Source organism: Engraulis encrasicolus, chromosome 2 (assembly GCF_034702125.1).
Source record: "Engraulis encrasicolus isolate BLACKSEA-1 chromosome 2, IST_EnEncr_1.0, whole genome shotgun sequence".
In the NCBI taxonomy this organism is placed as follows: Eukaryota; Metazoa; Chordata; class Actinopteri; order Clupeiformes; family Engraulidae; genus Engraulis; species Engraulis encrasicolus.
In genome coordinates, this window is record NC_085858.1 from 44,371,000 (window position 1) to 44,394,527 (window position 23,528).

General features: G+C 43.3%; 1 protein-coding gene across 1 annotated transcript; it reads left to right on the forward strand.

Moving 5' to 3' along the window:
* Positions 1–23,497, forward strand: LOC134464850 (protein FAM83D-like). Its single transcript, XM_063218178.1, has 8 exons — positions 1–529; positions 10,147–10,314; positions 16,596–16,717; positions 17,239–17,441; positions 17,913–18,023; positions 18,063–19,103; positions 19,875–19,934; positions 20,972–23,497. The coding sequence occupies exons 1-7, from the start codon at positions 62–64 to the stop codon at positions 19,916–19,918; spliced, it is 2,157 nt and encodes a 718-aa protein (XP_063074248.1). The 5' UTR covers positions 1–61; the 3' UTR covers positions 19,919–19,934; positions 20,972–23,497.
* Positions 23,498–23,528: the final 31 nt, after the last annotated feature.

Consider the following 23,528-nt stretch of genomic DNA (forward strand, 5'->3'; position numbering starts at 1 on the left):
GGGAGAGTGTGGAGCTTCCAGGACGGTGAAAGTAACCGTTTTACTGTAGGCCTAGAGGACTATGGCCGAGTCCCAGCTTGTGTGTCTGGACGACGACCATGTCAATGAAAAAATACCCGAGTCGAAACCAGGGTTTTATTACAGCGAAGAACAGAGAGCTGCCTTAGAACAGCTGTTGAAAAGCGGTGATGACGCGTTTAAATCGCGCATCAAAGTGGACAACATTAAAGACTTTCTATCCGCTCGGGAAATTAAATGGATACGTCAAACATTCAAGGAATATGAGGCGGATAGTGATTCGGAGACGTGCGACTCCAAGTCGCCGTCAAGTTCCAATGCAGATTCTGGCGTCCATTCTACTTATTGGCCACAGTTGTCGGATGCAGCGGTCCCCTCGTTGGATATGGGATGGCCGAACAGTGGATACTATAAAGGGGTAACACGGGCGTCAGTTTACACTCACCCCCCAAAAGACAAAAGCCCCCATATCAAAGAAGTGGTCCGGAGACTCATTCAAGAGGCTAACAAGGTAATGACTTAATCCCTTTGTTTGGCATAGTGCGCACTGCCCTCCTCAAACATCCTTAGAAACGTTAGAGCCGACAGAATTGTTAACATATTTTTACAAGAAAAAATTGTAGGCCTACCCTCCTATCCTAATTTTATTCGTTGTCTTTCAAATTTACTGTTGTTTCCAACATGTGTCTAACAAGAACTGATGCGAATGTCACTTGGTGACAAGTCTCCACGCGTCCGCGTAAAGATGGTCTTGGGTGACTCAGTTCGCCATCTCCGCTTACTGCCTGACATGTGATGCCGTGAGATAGCGAACGTGTCCTTGCCTGGTCTCAGCAGCCAACAGTCCCTGTGTGTTGGTAGCCTACTACAACCAAATTCGTTTGAAATTGAAATAGGCTACGACATTGCTTACCCCAAACTCAATGCCCTATAGACTAACTTTGACATCTGTGGAATCACAAACACGCGAGTTATGTGTAATCCATGGATTCCAAGTCATCCCCAGGTATTCTGACAAGCTAATTTGCCCATAGTAGGCCTATCGTAAAACATGTTTGTGTCCGTGCGTGCGTGCGTCAGGACGGGGATATTAATAATTGTGCAACTTCTGCTCAAATTGAGTTTCCCAACATCTATGGTGCGGATTCTAATGAATCAACGAGTGAGCTACTTATTATTCAGACAAAATCAAGTTTAACCTGTTCTCTACTTTAAACGACCTTAATAAATCTTTAGCCTATTGGTAAAGGCAACAGAGAGAGGGAGAGAGCAACAAAACGTGTCTTCACAAGCCTGGGCCTACAGGAGAAGTTAACTTGGAACTTTCTCACCATTCAGAACAGGTTCTCTCTCTCTCTCTCTCTCTCTCTCTCTCTCTCTCTCTCTCTCTCTCTCTCTCTCTGACTCTCCTGACTGTGTGTGTGCACGTTTGTGTATGTGTCTAGCTCAAAGGCATGCTAGGCCTGTGTGGTTGTATGCCTCTTCAACCCAAGGCCCCACTTACAGGATGCTATCACTTTCACCAGCTCTTTCTTTCTCTCAACCTGTACCAGCCCTTCCTATGCAATATAAGTGTCATCTTCACTTCAGAGTCAGGCCGAAAAGAGTCCCTGCCAGAACACGAGTGCCCTCATTGAAACCAATGACATTTTTTGAGAGAAAATTGTACAAATTTTATTTGCAGAATGAATTACATAATTTATGAACTAAACATATGCTTATGAAACATTACCCGTCCTCCACTTAATATGAGCTATTTGAATGAAACCGTTCTGACAATTCTTCGATTATTTTATGGAATTAATACTGAAATTGTAACCAGCTCTTTGTAATACTTCCAGAAGGAATGTAGATAGGCTTTCCATCTTAAATTGTGCCGGAGTTTTCTGCAAAAATGGGTAAAAAATATCTGAAAAATTGGTCATTGGTTTCCATTGGTTTCAAAGAGGGCACTCGTGTTCTGGCAGGGACTCACTTTTCGGCACGACAGAACAAAGGACTGTGGAAACTGCGTACAAGTTACCCTACTTTTTCACCCCATGTAAAAAGTCGGAAAAGTCGGCACTGTCACTTGGTCCTTGACCTTTTGTGATAAACTCTTGGAGAACTACAGTACACTGCATTTAACTTTCCAACTTATTCTGTAGACCCACAAGTGATGATGATGATGATGATGATGATGATGATGATGATGATGATGATGATGATGATGACGGTTGTGGTGGTATTTTTATCAACATTTTTCATTTAATTTTATGTTAGTCCATTTTATTTGTGACGTGCGCAAAGCAAGTTCTGGTCATAGTTTCTTTGAGGCTTCACAACATTCTAGTCACAATGGCTTACGGTGGATTTGTTAAGCGTGTTAAGAACATAACGTAACTAGGCCTATTATTCATGGCTACCAGCTCATATCCCAGACTATTATGACATCTTTTAATGGTATTTTCATAATGTTAACTTGAAGTTTAAGTGACATGGTGCATTCCTGAGTGTAATGTTCTACATGCCTTTAGAGTGCAGTCATGAGTATGTAGGCCTATAAATTGTTGTGGATACTAAGAATTATGAAGGCACTCTACCACTCCATTAAAGGGACACTGTGCAGGAAATGGTAAAAAAAGGTACTGCAACTATGCTGATCATTAAAACTGTGTGGCCTATTGCCAAATTTGACCTTTTCATGATAGTTTCCTCAGTAATAAACTAATATTTTCTAGTATGGCCCAATTACAGTAGTTTTTGCAGCTAAAAATGGCTATTTCTGGAAATTCAAAATGGCGGACCATGGAGAAGATCCCACTTTTCATGTATTAAAAGTGCAATTTTACCAGTCATAATGAATATTTAGAATTTCATGGTGGTGGTAAATATTCATGAAAAAGCTAACATTAGTGAATGGGTAGCATGAATTCTGGAAATAAACAACTAAAAATCTCACACAGTGTCCCTTTAATGATTTTAGTCTTGCAAATGCTTTCTTCACTGAATGAACTGTGTTTTGCAACATTGGCTTTTGTGAACAAAGCACACAGCCAGTCATTTACCATGAGTGAAGCCTCAATGCAAAATTGCTGAGGGGTTGTTTTTGGCTTCCTCCATCTGTGACAGTGGTCCATTCCTGACTGCACTCCAACCTGATGGTGAGAGAGTGAGAGTCAGGTTGCCGCACATATGGTCCCTCACTGTCACTCACAAATGAAAGTAGTAAACGAGCGTCTTCACATTTTCCTGGCCAAGCGTGAGTGAGCACTGAGAATTGCCACAGGCTCCATGCACTCTCTCCCCGCCTACATGCAAAATTGCATTCCAATAGGCCTATACGTCGTAGACATGGGAGTGTTTGTTCATTAAAATACTCAAGGCTATTTCTCTCTCTCTCTCTCTCTCTCTCTCTCTCTCTCTCTCTCTCTCTCTCTCTCTCTCTCTCTCTCTCTCTCTCTCTCTCTCTACGTCTCTCTCTCCCTGTCTGAGTGTCGTGTGTGATGTGTAATAACTTGTTTTTCTGCATCTCTACTTCAGTCATGGTGAACGGATGTAAGGCTTTATGGCTTTTTGTCTTTTGTTTTGGCCAAGAACCAAGAACCCAGTTTCACTGTGACCATCTGCGATACTCTTTCATTCATGTTGATTTTTCAGTGTTGCTTTGCTGCTCGTTTTATTGGGTTTTTCTCCATGTCACCTGACTTCGGTTGTTTTGGGGAGTTTTTACCCCTCCCTGTTTTCAAAATGGCGTCTAGACAAGTGAAAACAAGTCGCAAGCAACACAACATGACCTCTCTCCATGGTCTTGAAGCAAAAAGCTAATCAAAACTTCACAGTGGAAAGCGAAAAGTGTCTTCAACACTTCTAAAAAAACCTCTTTTAGACATCTCCTGCTGAAACACTAACTACGCTCTTAATCTCGTGAATCATGGGGCATGGATCGAACCTCAATTGTGTCTAAAGGCCGTGAAATGTGTGTATAGTGTTTGAGAGTGTATATATGTACACTATATGAGAAAAAGTGTCTTCAATTTTGTGGTAAGTTGAAGGTAAAGGCTTGCACATCCAGGCGTCTGACCTGGGAACAGGACCAATGGGTAGCCAGATAAAAAAGAGAGAAAAGTCAGCTAAAACCAGGATTTTATCCCCCCAATTATTTTTAGTTTTTTCCGTGACGTTTTGGGTAGAACCCTTCTTCAGACATCAATTTAGTGGTCTACAAATAAACCAGAGTAATTTTAATGTTTGCGCAGGTCCTTTTGCTGCGTTTGCAGTGCTCAGTGTGCTAAGAGATATGAGCTGGCTAATGTAGTAGGCTTGGCTCTTATCTTCTCTCTCAGGTCCTTGGCTTTGTTATCACTCTTCCGCAACCTGACAGTTATGATGATATGGCCACGGAGTGAAGATACTGAATGTATGAACAGGAAAGTTATTCATGCCGTGTTTGAAGATGACACTGAACACCTCCTTTTCTTTCCTGGAATTTGAAAAGCAGCAGCTCACTTGAACAGAAAATGAGGCGGGGGAAGGTATTAGGTTATGTGTATGCAGCATTCAGATATGTGTCTGGTATTGTGCATCATCAGGAAGGACATATGACCTTTCTTTCATTGCCTTCCACTATCAGATTCATATTAATTCAAATAAACACACAGTACATAGAAATAAACATTATCACCACGTTGAATTAATTTCATGTCAGTCATATTACAGTACCGGTAGGTTATAGGTGTTGCGTAAGTCATATTTACGCATTCCACCAAGCAATATTGGTTTTCATTTGTAACAGCTTGATTGTATAATGTGTGTTGAGAATAAGATCATTGGTACCATCACAAAAAGATAATTTTGCGGACTCAAAAAAATCCCACATTTTTAACATTTCTCTCCTAGACCTAGTCAAAGCTCACAAAGTGTAATTTGCATCTTACCGTAGCACTGTGCTGAACTCCTGAATGCTGTAGTGCTCAGCCTCATTCCCATAGCTGTATTTCAATGGACCTGATGTTTACATAGTGTAGTACCTGTTCACCAGTAACCTGGCTCTCACCAATGTGTTTCTGCACAGCTCCGTGAGCAAGGCAGAAACACATTAATTCCTGTAAGAGCCAGGGGAGCATTTCTCAACAGGGTTGCGTTTCTGGATAGCGTAGTTGTTAGCAGTTAGCAACTTCGGTAGTTGCCAATGGGAAATCGCATTGCAACCAACAAAGTAGCTAACATAGTTAGCAACTACGCTTTCCAGAAATGCACCCCAGCATTGTTAATCCAGTTAGCAACTTACTTGGTTGCAATGTAATTTCCCATTGGAAACCTGGTTAAAAGCCCACCTGGAAACTTCCATTGTCATTGTAACACAGCACTCCAAAGCAAGTGTTCACTGCACATTACAAAATTGCATTCATGCCTCACCCATGCAAAGGGGCAGCCCCCAATTGCGCCCCAAGGGAGCAGTGTGACGGGATGGTACCATACTCAGGGTACCTCAGCCATGGAGGAGGATGGGAAAGAGCACTGGTTATTTATTCCCCCCACCAACCTGGCGGGTAGGGAGTCGAACCGGCAACCTTTGGGCTGACGCCTTACCCATGACTGCCGTTAATACATCACTGTACATTGGTTGGTACAGTGGTCCAGGTTAGGACATCTGTGCTCTGCTTGAAGGCAACCCAAAGCCATGGGCGGAGCGATGGCTCCCATGCTGCATGTGATGCCTCTATAGCAGGGGTGGGCAATTAGGTTTGGATGCGGACGGACTTTTTTTTTCTGACAAGGGCATCACGGGCTGGCAATGGCCATGATTTTGTACTGGTAAAAAAGTTGTTCTATTTTTTCAATTATATTAGAAATTACTGTTATTTAACATGAATACAATTCATTTCATGTTATTTGATTTTAATTTAAACATTCATTTTCTTCTATGTACTGATGATAATATACAGACTGCTGCATCTCCTGGCATCTCTCTCATGAAAAGGGTGACCTGCCTCAGCAACCTGCCATAACTAACGTATTGCCAGTTGTTGATTGTTTAGTTGTGTATTTGCTGCTTCTCGCGGGCCGAATATAATTGAAGGCGGGCCAGATTTGGTCCCCGGCTGTGCCACTAACTGCCTACCCCTGCTCTATAGGGACACCCTGTCCTGTCCTCAGGTGTCTATACAGTCCGAGTGCGTGTTTCAGTTTCAGGATCCCCGGACGGGGAGAACTGGATAGCTGAGCAGGGAGATAACTGAGGCACACGAGGGTTAATTGGATAAAGAGTTCAGATGCAAAACCCCCTAAGTGCCTTTTCAGAAAATAATCTTAATTCATTTTTATTTATATTATTTATTATTATTTATTTATATTATTTTAATAATCAAAATTGCATATTTTTTTATTTTGTTTATGTAATATAACTATTTATATGTATTATCAAGTACATGAATGTAAACCAATCCAACAACGGGGTTCTCTAAAAATTTTGTAGAAGTGCAGGTCTTCAGAAATGGAGTTAGGGGGTTTTACATCTGAACTCTTCATGTGGAGCTCCGTGGGCAGATTCATTGGCACAATGTTGTGCATTTTCTTGATACAGTTGTTATTAGTCTCACTCCCTTTCTCTGTCCATACAGTATATCAGTTCCCCCCCCCCCTCTCTCTCTCTCCTTTCTTTTTTTCCTCACAACCATGCAGTTGTTGCATGCACCTCCCTGTCTATCAATTTCTTTTATTTATTTCCTGATGACGGCAGGGAGCCAAGTTATACAGGCTTAATAAAACATCCTTCGGGCAGAACAAGACACAACCTGATTACCTGTCGTAGATCTGTCGTAATGGAAAGCATGTTAAATGTGGAAACTGGAAACTGAAAAAAAGTCCTCTATTGCCATAGCTGAAATCCATAACACTTGTGAATATATAGGGGCAGCCGTGGCCTAGTGGTTAGAGTGGGTCTTTCAATCTAGGGGTTGCCGGTTGGAATCCCCCTTGACCTCTCCCTACATCTCCATCCGGTTCCAATCCCCCCTGACCTCTCCCTACATCTCCATCCATGGCTGAAGTGCCCTTGAGCAAGGCACCTAACCCCACATTGCTCCATGGACTGTAACCAATACCCTGAAAAATACTAGTTGTAAGTCGCTTTGAATAAATGAAAGTGTCAGCTAAGTTGTTAGCTAAGTGCAATGTAATCTAATATTGCACTGAATGGCCGCAAAAAAATCTGCACAAATTAATGCAGAGTGCCGCACAACTTACTGCACAATAAATGACCACATTATCAAAACCCGGTTTGGCCATTAATCTGAATCAGGTTATGTCTTCTGTACATCAACAGTGTTTTCTATTTTACCAACTGATTTTGGCAGCCAGTGGCTTTAGCGTCAACTTGAAATTGGCTTTGAGGCCTGCCAGCAGAGGCCAGCCATGTTAAGCCATGTAGAGAATTTTCTTGCAAGTCAACCAGGAAATGTTAACAAATTACCACTTTTTTTGTTACTGTAGCCTCTGTAGCCATTCACACAGGCTAAATTACATAATATCAACATTGCTATGACACTACTTTAGTAATATATACAAATTTGGTCATTAAAATGCTACAATAGATGCTCTGCGCAAAGGGGTTAATTGGTTCTGGGTATGGCTCAGCACACACCAAGCTTATCATTTGAGAAATAATTGATTTCATTATGTATCCATTAAAGCAAGGCTATGAGAGGGAGAGCGAAACGTACAGCACTCTTTTCACATTGTACAATAGGTATAACAGAAATTCATTTCTGCATTTCACCCATCCGTAAGTAATCAACGTACATGAGGAACAGTGAGTTGTGAACACACCGTCCCCCACACACACCCTGCTGAGTGTGACAGGTGACAAACAAGTTGGCACTTGGAGCAGTCACGCGCTGCAGAAAGAGGAGTTGTACAGCGTTTCCCAACTTTGCATCTGAACTAAGGCTATAGGTGACATGTTGCGCTGGTGATCCACACTCAACACACCACATCTGTCCTACTCAGTTGAACGTCTACACTACCTCCACTGTATGAAACCTAACATTTCGTGTTTTTTTTTAAACCATAGAAGTTATTCCAAATTCATTTTAGTGGTTTATCGACATGAAACAGAGTGAAAAATGCTCTTCTGAATTCAGTTTGCCACCACACTGGGGCAACAACTCCACTACGAGATGCATTACAGTGTAATGATTACACCATTCCGCTTCCAAACGCCCACAGTGACTGAAGAGGGAAAGTTCTTAATATTGGTTTACCATTGTTGTTCTCCACAGTTCTTCCGGCCACTTTATTCAAGCCCTGGCTCGTCTACTCTGAACTACTAATTTTGGTCTCCGTGGTTGGTTGAGGGCAGGCCTTGTGGTTCAAAAATCAAAGTTTTCACTTGCCAGCAACCAAAGCTATACCTAGGGTAGAGCACAGGCTTTACACCAAGTCAACAAAAGTGAAAGAGCTTTGGCCACATTTGGCCCTATTGGGACAGTAGTTCACAAACCACATCTCTCCTGTTGGAAGAACAATTCCTTCACCATTGGGACACAACTGCATTAACAGAATATCTGGGAAAACTGATGATGGGCTAGACCCGAAATGTTTGTCCCTTGTCTGTCGGTTTTATTTACTTTTTTCGGCTTTGTTTAATACAGTTTTTGATTTTGCATTCAGCTCCAGTGTGCGACTCCTTTCATCCTTTTCATTATACTGCCCTTGGAATTACGCACCGAGCAAAACGCTCAGGATAAGACATTGGCGCGGACGCCACCCCACCATTACTTAACAGAATATCCACCATATGGAAGTACGTTGTTATTGAAACATACTCGTATTCATCACCACTGTATATCTTTCTTTTTTTTCTTTTTTTTGGTCTTTTTTACTTTATTTATGATAGGACATTGAAGGTGGTGACAGGAAGCAAGTGGGGAGAGAGAGATGGGGAAGGGCCGGCAGGCTGGGAATCGAACTCGGGTCAGCCGCGTGGTAGACGAGTGCCCTACCGTTTGGCCACGGCAGGGCCACTAGTGTATATCTAGTGAATGAAAAGGCAAGAGGAACAAACAGCACTAGGGACATGAAGTCCAAAAGTACATATAGCCTACGTAGGCTACATAATGTACATAGAGCTGTATAGGCAATATGATTCATCAACTGTGGTTGCCTGGGAGCTGAGTTGGTGTCACTTTGATTATAGGGAGATTACTAAGCCTATTAGTCATTACTCCTGCTGTTACATAACTTTGATTGCTCTATTTACTTCTTCTTCCCAGTCGTTGCCTTACTGCCTAAGGGCTTAAAACTGTTTTTGTATAAGTCCTAACTTTAAAACCCAGTTGTTGCCATTATAAATCATTTAATAGTGCTACTGTAAAGCTATATAGAAATGCTGGCATTGTTATTTGAAAGCACTGTAATGCTCACCTTAGGTCCATCAGGAGTTTTTCTTACCGTATTTCCTTTTCAATTGCCTGGTGGTTTTCCATATTTGGAAGTGAGCTTTTGAAAGATGATCTTTGATTGGTTATTGTCCAACCAGTTTGCAAGACTTATTAGGAAAAGCCACAGAATAACTTTGGCAGAGATATCCTGTGGTTCATTACGAATGGCAATAAAATTCACCCGTGGGCAATATTAGAGAACAGTATTGGGACTCTGTCGTCAGACTTACAGTTCTGATGGAACTGGTTTACCATGTTCTGAACACCTGTAATTATCCATTGACTTTAACTTACTTAAGTGTTATTGGAACATTCTATCACATCTCTAGCAATAGAGGTTGAAGTTATCTGGAAATGGTCGACGGGCATTTTCACCTTGACATCTCCCTCACTGGCCTCTTGTTGACGTTGGCAGCCATCTTGACTTAACCCCATAGCGCAGAGCCTATGTTATAACCTTACTGTCACCATTGTATTGGCTATGTCTTAATCTGTCTCTTAAGGCTCTCGGTACCGTCATAGCAATGTTGTTATGATGTAGTTGAGTATTTTCATCAAATAGTGAATAGGCCCACCGGCGACCCCATCTGCAGTAAAAGGCTACGCTCTTCCCACAACGGCCTCTTGTTTAGAGTTGGTGACCATCTTGACCCCGGCTCGCCCCTCACTGTTCTCTTGTGCTTGTTTGTGTCCTGCTGTATCGTAGGTGGTGGCGGTGGTGATGGACCACCTGACGGACCTCCTGATCTTGCAGGACCTGCTGGACGCTGGCTCGCGGCGCGGGGTGGCCGTCTACATCCTCCTGGAGGCCCAGGGCCTGCCCGACTTCCTGGACATGGCAAGCCGCCTGCCGCTCTCGGCACTCAACCTACGGGTAGGTCTTCTTGGAGACTCGTCCTAAGGCATAGATAGCTACCTTCAGGGGTGTTGTTCAGGGGGATAAAGTGTGACTGAGTCATCAGGGTCCCATGAATATACTGTAGGGGGCCCACACACAGTCAATTTATGAAGATATTTGTCGGGGGGGACCATTGGAGCTGATTGTACATAGGGCCCAACAATTGCTGCTACGTCCCTGGCTACCATAGCCAATAGTCCACTCTTTGGGACTACCAAAAGCACTAAGAGGGCCTTTGAAGGTTTGGCAACCTTGAAACTAAACCAATGTCAGTGCTATTTATCCCTCAGGTTAGCATGGTATTCATACTGAAACAGTAGTCTCCTTTCCAAGTCAGCCCTAGCCAAGACAATTTCTCTACAGTAGTGGTATGGCAGGATATACAAACAACACGAAATATAAAACACAATATAACAACAGAGACAACACATAATAATAGAGCAGCAGAGACAGTATTAAGGTAAAAGATGTAAACACAACAAAGATGAATCATAAAAACACATGGTGCCAGCATACGCATGCTCAAAGTCAAGTTGAGTGTCTTTGGCTGAGCGTTAAATACAGATGATCAGATAAAGTGTAATGCATTGTCTTAGCTTATTCTGTTATCAAAAAATGTACCAATTTAACAAACATTTTTCGGTAATGCCGTACTCAGTGACACACCAAAACGCATTCGCATTTGTTTAATTGGGACATTGTGCGATACATTTGCAATACACAGTGTATAAAACACAATGCCTCTTTTGATGTCAATAGAGGCGGTAATCAAAGATTTTAGTGGCTTTTTAAATATTATTTTCAAGTCCAGGATTAACCAGCAATATGACAGAGTTCATACAAATCCTGCTATCTGCTTGCAAACATGTGCCATGTGAAAAAAAACACTAACCCAATTAGGCCAGATCCACACTAGAGCGTGGTGGGACCGAGGCCGGGCCGATTTCACCCACCGTGGACACTACCCTCGGTGGCACCGGAGGGATTTTGTCAAAGTAACTTCCGCATTTGAGAGCTCGCGGTTTGGCTTGCCCTTTTAGTAGCCAAAAGTTTTCATGTTTTCGCAAAGCCAACTCTCTACTTTTCACGAGTAGCCTCCATAGTAAGATGCATTACAAACGACTCTAAATAGGCTATAGTCTACAATGTCTGGGCAAAGTCCCCCTATACCATTCATAATTTATCCATCAAAATGATGCTCTGTCTCCGTCTCTCGCTCACAAAACGCTATGATTTTCACGGTTTCATTCACTGTAAGACTTAATTTCTCTTTCACTGCGAGTTCACTAAAGAGGAAAAGGCATGCTGGGCATTGTTTTAGAAGCTACCTAAACAAACACACTGTAATGTTGTGCTTCTGAAACTCCAGCGGCCTAGAGCAGGGGTTCCTAAACTTTACCATGACGAGCCCCCCCTATATACCGATAGATTTCAGCCAAGGCCCCCCTGACACGGGCCGTGCCACACTATTTTTTTCTGTGCACTTTCCTTCACAACCATACAGTAGTCTCGGTTTGTGTGCTAATGCCCCATTGGGACATATAAAATACAGAATTCAGAGATGAAATAGATTATTATAATGCCGTTCTCAACTAATGGGATTATTATTAAGCGGGCTTGCAGAGCAAGGCCCGATGCTAGTAATCTCTAAGTAAAGTTTATGCTTGCTTGCTTGCTTCTCTTGTGCAGGGCAGTAAAAATAGAAAATGGATCTCCTCCTAGGCCTTTCGAGATAGAGACACCGTTCAAACACTAAAACGACCGGCTCGGCTTGGAGATCATTTGTTGTGCTATAGCGTGTCCGTGTCTCTTGTCGTTTTTCCGTTTTTGGCGATTTTGTGCAAGTTTGGGTCCCCATTGAAAACAATGGTAGAACCTTCATGAACCAAGGTTCCGCCACTCTAGAGATCACAGTGTAGGAGGCTGTTTTGGTCATAAAACATCAACACTTTCACCTAGAAGTTTAGTTGACGTGTTGTTAGCGAGCTCTATGGGATGTCTCCAAATTGTCAAAGTTTCATCTCCCAACTCCCATTACTTTTTAAATGGCAGGTGTGTAAAAATGACAGGGCTGGCTCTATGGCTTTTCCCATTGAGTCTTGAAGTGCCTTTTTCAAGAGGTCAGCGCATGTTCCACAAGAGGTCCATTTGTGACTGAACCGTTTAACCTATGAACTTCATTCAAAGACTGTTAGAAAGATCACAAGTATGACTCCAAGCTGTGACTAGGACATGTGCCAATTCGTTTTAGTTTTTTTACAACGATAATCTAAAGCCCTAGAAACTGTTTTGGATTCTGCCCTCTGCCTTAGAGCACCATACTAACTGCCATACAGTCAATCAGAACAGGTGCAGCCAATATAGGGTTCCATCTCAACTGTCACTTTCTCTCAACATTCTATTCTTAACTAGCACCTGCAACTACAATTTTAGAAGTCTATTGTTCAGCTCTTCAATGCAATCTGATATTATCTTGCTGGAATGTTTAAGACAGCCAGCTGCATGGCTCAATGGGAATGCTGCTGGATTAGAGATATGGAGGTTGGGAGTTCGAATCCCACTTGGGATGTTGATTGTTGATTTTCAAAATTATATCATATGCAGTGTTCCTTAGCCAACTTCAAATACCATGTATGTCATTTAGTATCCATGGCAAAGGTGCTTGATTAGAGATATGGAGGTTGGAAGTTCGAATCCCACTCGAACCCATGTTGATTTTCAAAATTATATCATATGCAGTGTTCCTTAGTCAACTTAAAATACAATGTATGTCATTTAGTATATCTTCAAAACGCACAGCTACAACACTTTCAAGATGGCTGAATCCAAGATGGCTGAATTGTTTGGCCCATAACTTCTGACTGGGTGGATGGATTTTTTCCAACATTTCTTTTAGCTTTGTTTTCTCAATACTACTTTGTTTCATCTCTGCCCCAAAAGGCAAGTCCGCTTCCAGCATTTTCTGTGAGAATGCAATCTAGTTCAGTTTATTTTTGCATATTTTGGTGTACATTAATTAATCAATTATTATTATTCTTTGCCATACTTTTTCTTACAACCTGCCATGGCACCCCCAGGGGTCCCCGGCCCCCACTTTGAAAACCACTGGCCTAGACGTTTGTGAGTTCTAAAAAACATGTCTAAAAAACTGCCCTCCCACCTCCTGCTTACAGTTAGCACAAACCAATCAGAGTCCGGCATGGAACCCGACCACAGACACACTCTTCAACCAAACTGAACATGCTGAACGTCTCCCGACGGAGACCCACGAGCACCAACATCCTCCAACTCCCCCAAACGCACCGAGACACATCGAGCCAATTCTTGGGGACCAGACTGTCCCCAACGGTCACCGACACTTAATCCTCGGTGTGGAGATCCCATAAGGCCTAATACCATTTCTAATTTATACCCCTAGCCCTACACCTTCCCCTTGCCCTTCGTTGGAACAGTAAGGTGTAGGGCTTGAAATGCAACTTAAGAGACAGCAGCTGAAGGAGAGTCTGAGCATTTTAGCAGCATTATTGCTGTGGATTCATTACAGGCTTTTATTTAAGCTTGAACTAATAATCTGACAACATTTCCTGGTGGACCAGCAGTTCTATGGGGCCGAAGCTTTTTTTTTGTACACACACCAGTCCTGATTCATTGTGTTTTATGTTGGGCCTGACTTAGCTACTACAATTACCTGGACTGTCTGTGTGTGTGTGTGTGTGTGGCAGAAATGTGAAGGGTGTACTACTCACTTATGAGACATACAGTACTGTAATTAAGGTGATTTCATGTCAGAGGGAGACGGAATGGTCGACTCCACTGGACTACTTGAAATGATTTCAAGGTTTCTTGTACAGTATGCAAACTACTTCCAGCAGCAGCAACAGCAGCAGGAGCAGAATTTCCTGATAATCCTGATCATAGGCACATAGCAACATGCAGCACAACATCCGTAATCCTGAGTACACTTGGCCCCTCCACATCCGTAACCTTATATGTTCATCGCACCCTTTTCCTCCTTCATGCTCATCTCTGAGTATCTGCTTTGATAATAGTGATAATAATACTGTGTGTGTGTGTGTGTGTGTGTGTGTGTGTGTGTGTGTGTGTGTGTGTGTGTGTGTGTGTGTGTGTGTGTGTGTGTGTGTGTGTGTGTGTGTGTGTGTGTGTGTGAGAGAGAGAGAGAGAGAGGGAGAGAGAGAGAGAGAGAATGTGTGTGTGTGTGTGTGTGTGTGTGTGTGTGTGTGTGTGTGTGTGTGTGTGTGTGTGTGTGTGTGTGTGTGTGTGTGTGTGTGTGTGTGTGTGTGTGTGTGTGTGTGTGCTTACATGCCTGAGTAGTTTTTTTTTGTCTGCCCAGGCACAGCAGATGGAAATTAGCTTGTAAGCTGTAATGTTGCAAGTCATCTCTTTACTTTTGTGACTACCGTAATATACTTTGCACATGGTCCCTGCTGAATTAAACCAAATACACTAAACTAAACTAATCTAATGCATTTTATTTAACAAAACTTTATTATTTATTATTTATTCAAAACACTCAAGGACACTGTACTACAACAACAAGACACATTAAAAGCTCATTGATTGTAAACACAAAATAAAACAGAACAAAGTTGTAAGGTCATAAAGAATAGTTGAAACCAATGAGTTTTGAGTCTTAATTTGAACAGAGGTAGAGAGTCAATTGCTACGTTTAAATGACGTCTTTAATTCCGAATTAATAATTCTGAATTAAATAGTTCCATCGATTTCACTTTGATCTTTCATTTAATTCTGAATTGTGAAGTGTTTATATGACGTTTTCAAAGCGGAATTAACCGTTATTCAGAATTAAAGTGAGTCGGAATTAAAATCGCCATGGAAACGTAGCCAATATTGCGTATGTCAGGGGGAAGTGCATTCCAGTTTGCGCGGTGCCCGTGGCATGCCTGTCTCAAAATCTACACAGTCATGAAATTTTGCTGTTTAAGGCCACCCCTCTCTATCTGACAGGGTTTCAGTAAAAAACAAAAGCAGTGTTAATTCAACACTCTGGGACCACATGGCGGTAAATTGGCTGTGTAGGTGTTAATTTAACCCTGCATATATTTTTACTGTGTATCCAAAAAGCATGCCCTACTTAGCCTACTGAAAACAAGCGGTACCTGTGCACCTGAAAGAAAAAAAATAATCAAGGCAACATTGCAGCTCTTTGTGCATCGCTGAAGGGAGGTATTTCAGGGAGTCGGTGGAGAACAATGAGACGAAAGCAACCCGATCTCCCTCTCAGCCATGCGGAGGAGAAAGCCAGGCACTGTTCTTTCTCTCTTTCTCTCTCTCTCTCTCTCTCTCTCTCTCTCTCTCTCTCTCTCTCTCTCTCTCTCTCTCTCTCTCTCTCTCTCTCTCTCTCTCTGTCTCTCTCTGTCTCTCTCTCCCTTCCCCGTCCCACCTCTCATTTTGGCTTTTCATTCTTACCATGCTAAATTTTCACCTCAACTGAATCTAAATTTTTTGCATTTTTCTTAGGCATTTGTGCATGTATGTCCTCTCTCTCTCTCTCTCTCTCTCTCTCTCTCTCTCTCTCTCTCTCTCTCTCTCTCTCTCTCTCTCTCTCTCTCTCTCTCTCTAACACACACACACACACACACACACACAGACACAGAAGTTTCATTCCGGTACTGTGAACCCTGGGCTATGCGTTCTTGCCTTCTTGTACCGCCGGTGCAGTGCAGTAAGGGTGTGACAGCCAGGCTTGTGTGGGTTTGTTTGAAAAGGTCAAGAGGATTACTCTGTATTAGGTGTTGCTCATAAACCCCTGTGTGTCTGGCATTTCTTCAACAATCTCGCTGCCTATGACCTATGATTGCGGCCCGATGTTTGGTTGCGGCACACCTATGTATATAAACAAAGACTGGTGAGTCAGCCAGAGAGCGTCGACTTCACAGCTGCTATTCAGTTTATATGCTGCCTGTTGATTCATGTTCATGAGGTCTACAGGGCTGCTACTGTTCTCATACAATCAATGGTTCAGTGGTAGCAGAAAGACTGAAAGCACAGCATATGCCATATCCACATCATCGTTATAGGGTTCTGAATGTGACACGAATAAAATAAAGAACCAAAACTCTTTGTCTCCATCCATTTGTTTGCAAATACGAGGGGCATATTGTCAGGAATTTAAAAAAATCTTAACACAGTGTTTTGAATGTAGCACCTCTTTTGTGCTTGCCCTCATTTATATTTGTGTATTTTTCTCTTCTTTTTTCGTCCTCTTTCCCTCGCAGAACCTGCGTGTGAGGACAGTGGAGGGCTTTGGCTTTCCCCTGTCTTCAGGCCGACTCCCCGGCTCGCTGTGCTCCAAGTACATGCTGGTGGACGGAGAGAAAGTCATGTTTGGCTCCTACAGGTGTGTACGTCTTATGGCCTTGCCTTTACTTGGCCCAGTTTCAGGGGTCGAAGTCCAATAGTTTGTGACGTCATTTCATTCAGACAGCACATCACAGACAGTAATTAAGTTAATCTATTGTTTGTCTTCGTCTTTGTGCATGTGTTTGGCTTGCCCTCCATGTGTGTGTGTGCGTGCGTGTGTGTGTGTGTGTGCGTGTGTGTGTGTGTGTGTGTGTGTGTGTGTGTGTGTGTGTGTGTGTGTGTGTGCGTGCGTGTGTGTGTGTGTGTGCGTGTGCGCAACTGCATGCATTTGGCTGGCTGGCTGCGTGTGTGTGTGTATGTGCATGTGTGTGTTCATGTGTGTGTGTGTGTGTGTGTGTCTGTGTGTGTGTGTGTGTGTGTGTCTGTGTGTGTGTGTGTGTGTGTGTGTGTGTGTGTGTGTGTGTGTGTGTGTGTCTGTGTGTGTGTGTGTGTGTGTGTCTGTGTGTGTGCGTGCACATGTGTGTGTACGTGTGCGTGTGTGTGCGTGTGTGTGTGTAGCTTCACATGGACTTCTTCCCGCATGGACCGCAACATGATCACGGTGATGACCGGCCACGTGGTGGACTTCTACGACGGAGACTTCAGGGAGCTCTACGCCGTGTCCCAGGAAGTGGACTTGTACCGCGAGTTCCACATCAACAAACCTCCGGTGGCGGCCCCCCTGCGCAAGACAGCGGACGACGTGCCCAGGAGCACCACCACCGGCGCTGCCAGCGCCACCACCAGCATCCACTCCCTCGCTGCCAGCAGCATCCACACATCCACAGCCTCCTCCACCTCTCGCTTCCAGGTAGGGGTGGGTGGGCGATATGACGATATTAAATCGTGAATCGTGAAATCGATAACAAGATCGTCTTGAATCTGCCAATGTGGAGAAATCGCATAGATCATCTTGCAGTGATGATGTTTAACATCAGTATCAGAGTGATGTCTACGTACTTAGTGTTTTTGTCTTAGTGTTGTTATTTTTTACATTATTGTATTCCAATTGTGAATTTAATGAGAGTGTCATCAGTGTGTTAACATTTTATTAACTGCAAATTACAAATTGCAAGCATATCAAAATTGATTTTTGTTGTTTTTATTTTTTGGATGGAAGATTGTGATTAAAAAAATCGGAATCGAGATTTTATATTACAAAAAAAATCGTGATGTGACATAATTTGCCATATCCTCCACCTCTCGCTTCCAGGTGCCCGTCGGGGACCCCTCCAAGCCGGCCAACTTCAAGGTGCCGGTGCACAAGTACCACAACCCCAAGTACTCCCTGGTCTTCGGGAACAGCAGCTCAGGCCTCAGTGGTGGGGTCAGTGGGCTCGGAGGTCTCGGGGGGAAGTTCGGGGGGTCCCTCCAGGACCTCTCCACCATCAAGGACTCTGTGGAGGTGGACACGGCGGCCGTCAAGGCCCTGCAGAAGAAGTTCCAGCAGGCCAACATGGCCAGCAACGAGAATCTGAACCAGAACCAGGTTTCGTCAAGCGTCTCGCCAACGCCGTCGTCCGCCTCCACCTCCACCTTCGCCTCCACCTCCTCCTCGCAGCCGCCGGAAGGGGGAGAGAAGGCGGAGAAGGCCGAGCCCAGCGTGACCTCTCCCTTCGGCGGAAAGAAACAGCGCAGCTCCTTCAGGCAGTTCCTGAAAAACAAGATGGGCAGCTCTTCGTCTTCGTCTCAGGTTCAAACGGACAGTGTCAGCAGCAGCAGAGGTGCAGCGACGACGACGACCAATCAAAACGTAGACCCTCCCACCACGACAGCCGCGGTCAAACACACTAGTGATGCAATCACACCCAACCACACTGTAGCCAATCACAAGACAGAAGAGAGGGTCGCCAAGGAGAGGGTCGGCAACCTAATCAAGGACGGTCACCCTGCTAACCACTTAGACGGTAGAAATCCTTACCCACACAAAGATAGTAGGATGCCAGAACACAATCACAACTCCAACGCAAACCCTGCCGGTAATCAAATGGACGCCAACAAACAAGCCCAATCAAGACCAGAAGCACGATTAGCCCATCCAGGCACCCACAACAGCGAAGCCGTCAATCAAAGTAGTTTTGCCAGGACTAATCACGTGCCACACTCCAAAAAGCCCGGTGCGAGCAGGGACGCGGCCTCTGCGGCGGCAGCTGCTCATCACAACACAGCTGCTGACGTGAAAAGAAGAGAGCACGGCCACCACCACCACCACCACCTTCAGAACGGCCCTGGTGTCCCAGTGCCCAATGGCCTTGCAGAAGAGGCCGAGGATACCTTCGACATGCACGCAAAACCTTCTCTCCTGAAGTTCCACCATAAGAAGTCGTCCAAGCTCAGCCAAAGGACCATGTCTCTTCAGTCCCTGAATTCAATCGATGAGGACGGTTAGTGCAAACATGAAGATCATCTTTTAGAACTAACAAAAGAATTTTATGAACATATAAAGAAACCACTGTTAAACAGATATCGTTTACTTACCCACTAGCACCTGTTGTTTGAAGTGGCACTTACTGTTTGTGATTGCTACTGGATGTATAATATATATTCTTCACCGTTTAGAATTGAATCACAGCTAATAGTTTTGAGACTTTTGCCAAATACTTAGTCAATTGATAAACCTGCTAATGCCAGGGACACACGCAGGCGAAATTAACAAATCAAAATGAGGTGAAATTCAGTGACTTGATCAGGCACTGAAGGCGAGTCAACGTCTAAGACCTTCAACTCTCCTGAATATTTTCACTTGCCTGTACCCCACTTCATTCACCTCATTGGAAAGCATATCAAATTTCGCTTTGCAAAACTTGCTTGCATGTGTCCTTCGCGTAAGACTGAGCCCAATACGGGGTAGACTGTCTTCAGTCTGTTAGGAGACTAAAGTTCCTGAGATTGTGTTGTATGTTTCCAGAGTCATTCTGGTATAATTTCATCACTAATCACTTTGTCACTAATCACTATGCCTGAAACACTACTCTGGGGTGCATTTCTTGAAACCATAGTTGCTAACTATGTTAGCTACTTTGTTGTTTGCAATGCAATTTCCCATTGACAACTACCCAAGTATAACGACTATGCTTTCGAGAAACGTACCCCTGGTCTATAATATGCAGGCCTATACTGACGATTTATTATTATTTGAATCTTCCCTTCCCCAGGCTACAGAAGGAAACATCACAAGAAGAACTGTATTCAGTCTTGAACACGGAAAACTTAAGGTAACATGATCATCCTCTGACAAATAATATGCACTGAAATAGTGCAATACAAATTCAATGTCCATCTTAACTCCAATCCCGCACTTTTATATCTGTCCTAATTGGGGTCCCTGCCTTACTGTCATGATGTTGTATTTGCACATTTAAAATAGACTGGATTGAAATTTTAAAGTGAGATAATGCATCAGGCTCTTCATTCTACACTGAAAAAAAGAGTTTTGTTGCAAAATAGTGTATCCACCATTTTTGACTTTTGCATTGTAATATTGGAAATGACTGTTCAGAGGTCCTATCATCGGTGTGTGAATTCTTGCCATTCATATTTTGAGGACTTACTTTTTAAATGTACCGTATATAAAATGAACTTTGCAATGCAATGCAATGGAATGCCCAATACAAAAAAAATAATTTCCCAACTTTCTACAAAATGGATATAGACTCTTCATAATATTCATAACCCCAGCCATAACCATATTTGCCATAATCGTTACCATTTGCCCTTGCACCTTATGGCTGCCACAAAGACTCCTAATGCAAATGACTCATAACAAAATGCAGAGTCAGCCTGTGAGTGAAGTGTGGACTTTTACAGTATGTGTGGACTTAAGCTATAATGTGAAGTATGAAAGCTTTGAGCGGACCATCAGCATTTGCCCTGAGGACCTTGGCATTTATTCAGGGAATATATACTTGTCATTGAATTTGTTCTTATCATTATCGTAGGCCCTACATTATAAACGGTGCAAAATGAAGGCATTTGATCTGAGCTGATGTTGAACAGTATCTCTCACTACCCTTTTTTTCTACCCAAGTGCAAATGTATCATGTTATTTACAGTATTATGGTAGGCTTATATCAGCGATCCAGACTGGTAGGCCTCCTTATCATGGTCAAATACAGGATCTTGAATGGATTGTTAGCCATAGATATTGAAGTGTTTAGAAATGTTCACCCTTCCTTACGCACCATCTCTCTCTCTCTCTCTCTCTCTCTCTCTCTCTCTCTCTCTCTCTTGCTCTCTCATTCTCTTTCTACAGGCATGGCATCAAATTACCTGTTGTAATCCATCCTGTCTTGTGATCAGACTCCAATGATCTGGCTCCAAGGCCCAACTGTACAATTGCTGCATCACTCCCTAGGGCCCAGATGGACCATCAGCGGACCCCCACAAAGATCCAACCATAGACTGTATCATAATGGACAACAAGATTCCATTTTATTCTATTTGTTTACAGTCTATGCATCATCCTCATCCCACCTCCTACTCCCTATGCCAAGTGTGACTCCTTCTAAAGCCAGATTCGGACGGGACTTTTATTACCTATGACCCCCGGTAATTCGGAATAATTATGGAGAATGTCTGAGTTCTTAGTCCTGTGCGAATGTGCCATGTCCACGATTTGTGAAGTAATAATTCCGCCGCGAATTACCTACTGTATTTCGACGAAACACAGGCGTCCTGGGGTAATTTCACATAGGCAGGCGCGCCGTCTGTACCCCCCTATAAAGTCTGTGAATTGAGTGAAAAGCAGACGTTTATTAATCCCGTCCGAATGCGCCCCGAAAAATCACGGAGGTCCGGGGGTAATTGCGAATTACCAGGGGTCCATAGGTAATATTTATCCCGTGCGAATCGGGCTTTAGAGACCTCCTTCTCTTCCCCAACACCTCCACCACAACCCTCAGAACCAACGGTGTACTATCAGCCCTACTACTGTATAATACTATACCCCAGCAGTTGATCTACTGAGACTGATACTATGTGTTGTGCTTTCTTTGCGATTTGAATGTGAGATTAAGTATGAGCTACGACTACCTTTCCGTGCTGCCGTTGACGGGCGCTGCAGGTAGGGCCCAGCAGCACTTTCTGCTGACACTAAAAACGGTGATATTGGACCATAGCAACCAACCAATCAAATCCCCACACCACCCAGCCCCGCCACTGTCTGCTTGTCTTGATTGGCTGAAAGGATTTTGGCTGGCCCAGTGAAATGCTTTCTGATTTACAGGACCGTGTCTAAACACGATTTTTATTTTCTGATACATGAACGAAATGGACAGAAGCTAGAGGGCTTGTTTTTTTTCGGAGATTGATTGGTGTTAAAATATGCACTGGATTTGATTGTTACTTTTAAACAAGTCATGGCTGAGCAGGTATTCTAGATTTTTCTTTTTTTTGTGATCAGAGTCTAGGGGAATTGCTCTATTGCTCTAAGGAGTTTTAAAGAGTTTACCCAGGTGTTTTTAATACCAAGTGATGTGTAGATGCAAAGGCATGTGCACAGTAAACACACAGTGTTTATTCAACACCTAGAGAGTTAATTTAACTGCTTCCAGAGTGAATTTGGTCCTAGAGTACTCCCTAAGAGTTAAATTAGCACTGTAGCTTTTACTGTGTGAAGCTGTGGAGGAATTCATAGCACACATACTCTTTCAAACTTTTTTTCACAGCATTCTTGTTACCAGGGTTTTCTCTGCATCATTCTTTTGCCTATTGAAATGTGTCATTTCTGTTGTTTGATGTACATTGTTTTTTGTACACACTGTGACTGTAACACACGTGTACCCACTGATTTTGTACTAATACTAAATTCCACTTGACAAATGTTGTCTAATGTTCCTGTAATGACGTCCTATACACACAGCATTGTTTTATGGAGGAAATGCTCAAGTATGATTGGCATTAACAGTTACTTTCTATCATTAGCTGGACTACTACTACGTATGTGTGAGGTTGTCGTCGGGTCAGACTGTAAAAACTAGGGCATGCATGCTGCTTTATACACAAGGTGGGAGATCTCGGTGACCGTCAGCTGAGGCATTGGTAAAGTGTGTGTGTGTGTGTGTGTGTGTGTGTGTGTGTGTGTGTGTGTGTGTGTGTGTGTGTGTGTGTGTGTGTGTGTGTGTGTGTGTGTGTGTGTGTGTGTGTGTGTGTGTGCAAGCGTGCATGCTTGCGGGTATGTGTATGAGCATATGTACTGTACGCATTTGCCATACAAGGGTGTGACTGTTTTCCCTCCCATGTTTGCTAAGGATAAAGATAGTATGTGAAATTGTTCTGTCACCAAAACAGACCTTTGTTCCTGCTAATGTAAACTTGATAAACATTACAAGGTTCGAAGGAACCAGAGCCATGCCCATTCCCAAGTCAAAGCACACGTTAAAAGAAAAGTAGCTTTATTTTGTTTTACTTGTTTAAATTAATGGTTTAGCTTTGGCAATAGTACCTCTAAATATCCCTCACTTTCCGACTACTCCCACTGCCGTCTACTGTGAATTTGAAATAGCTGATACACAGTAAGGCTTGCCGCTGCATGTGAGAAGCACCACAGCTTGCAGGCTTTTCTCCCTGCACGTTTTTACTCATCCTGCACGTGTGTTTTCAGTTCTCACACGTTAAGACACGTTAAGGTTTTTATATATTTGCTGCTACCAGAATGGCAACCACCAAGTCATAGTGCATTACTAAAGGCCCTGCGTTATTTCATTGTAGTGTAGCAGCACTATGGTAGTAACTTTTAAATTACTTTTACAGAGTTCTACTGGTGGAACGGCGTGCATTATGGGGCTACAAAGAGCGGGGCTACAGGGGGG

Bases quoted from the DNA above. Each gene is read 5' to 3' on its own strand.
- LOC134464850 (XM_063218178.1), top strand. From the start codon at position 62: ATGGCCGAGTCCCAGCTTGTGTGTCTGGACGACGACCATGTCAATGAA. The intron at 530-10,146 runs GTAATGACTTAA...GCTGTATCGTAG, and splicing joins TCATTCAAGAGGCTAACAAG to GTGGTGGCGGTGGTGATGGA. The intron at 19,104-19,874 runs GTTAGTGCAAAC...TCCCTTCCCCAG, and splicing joins GAATTCAATCGATGAGGACG to GCTACAGAAGGAAACATCAC.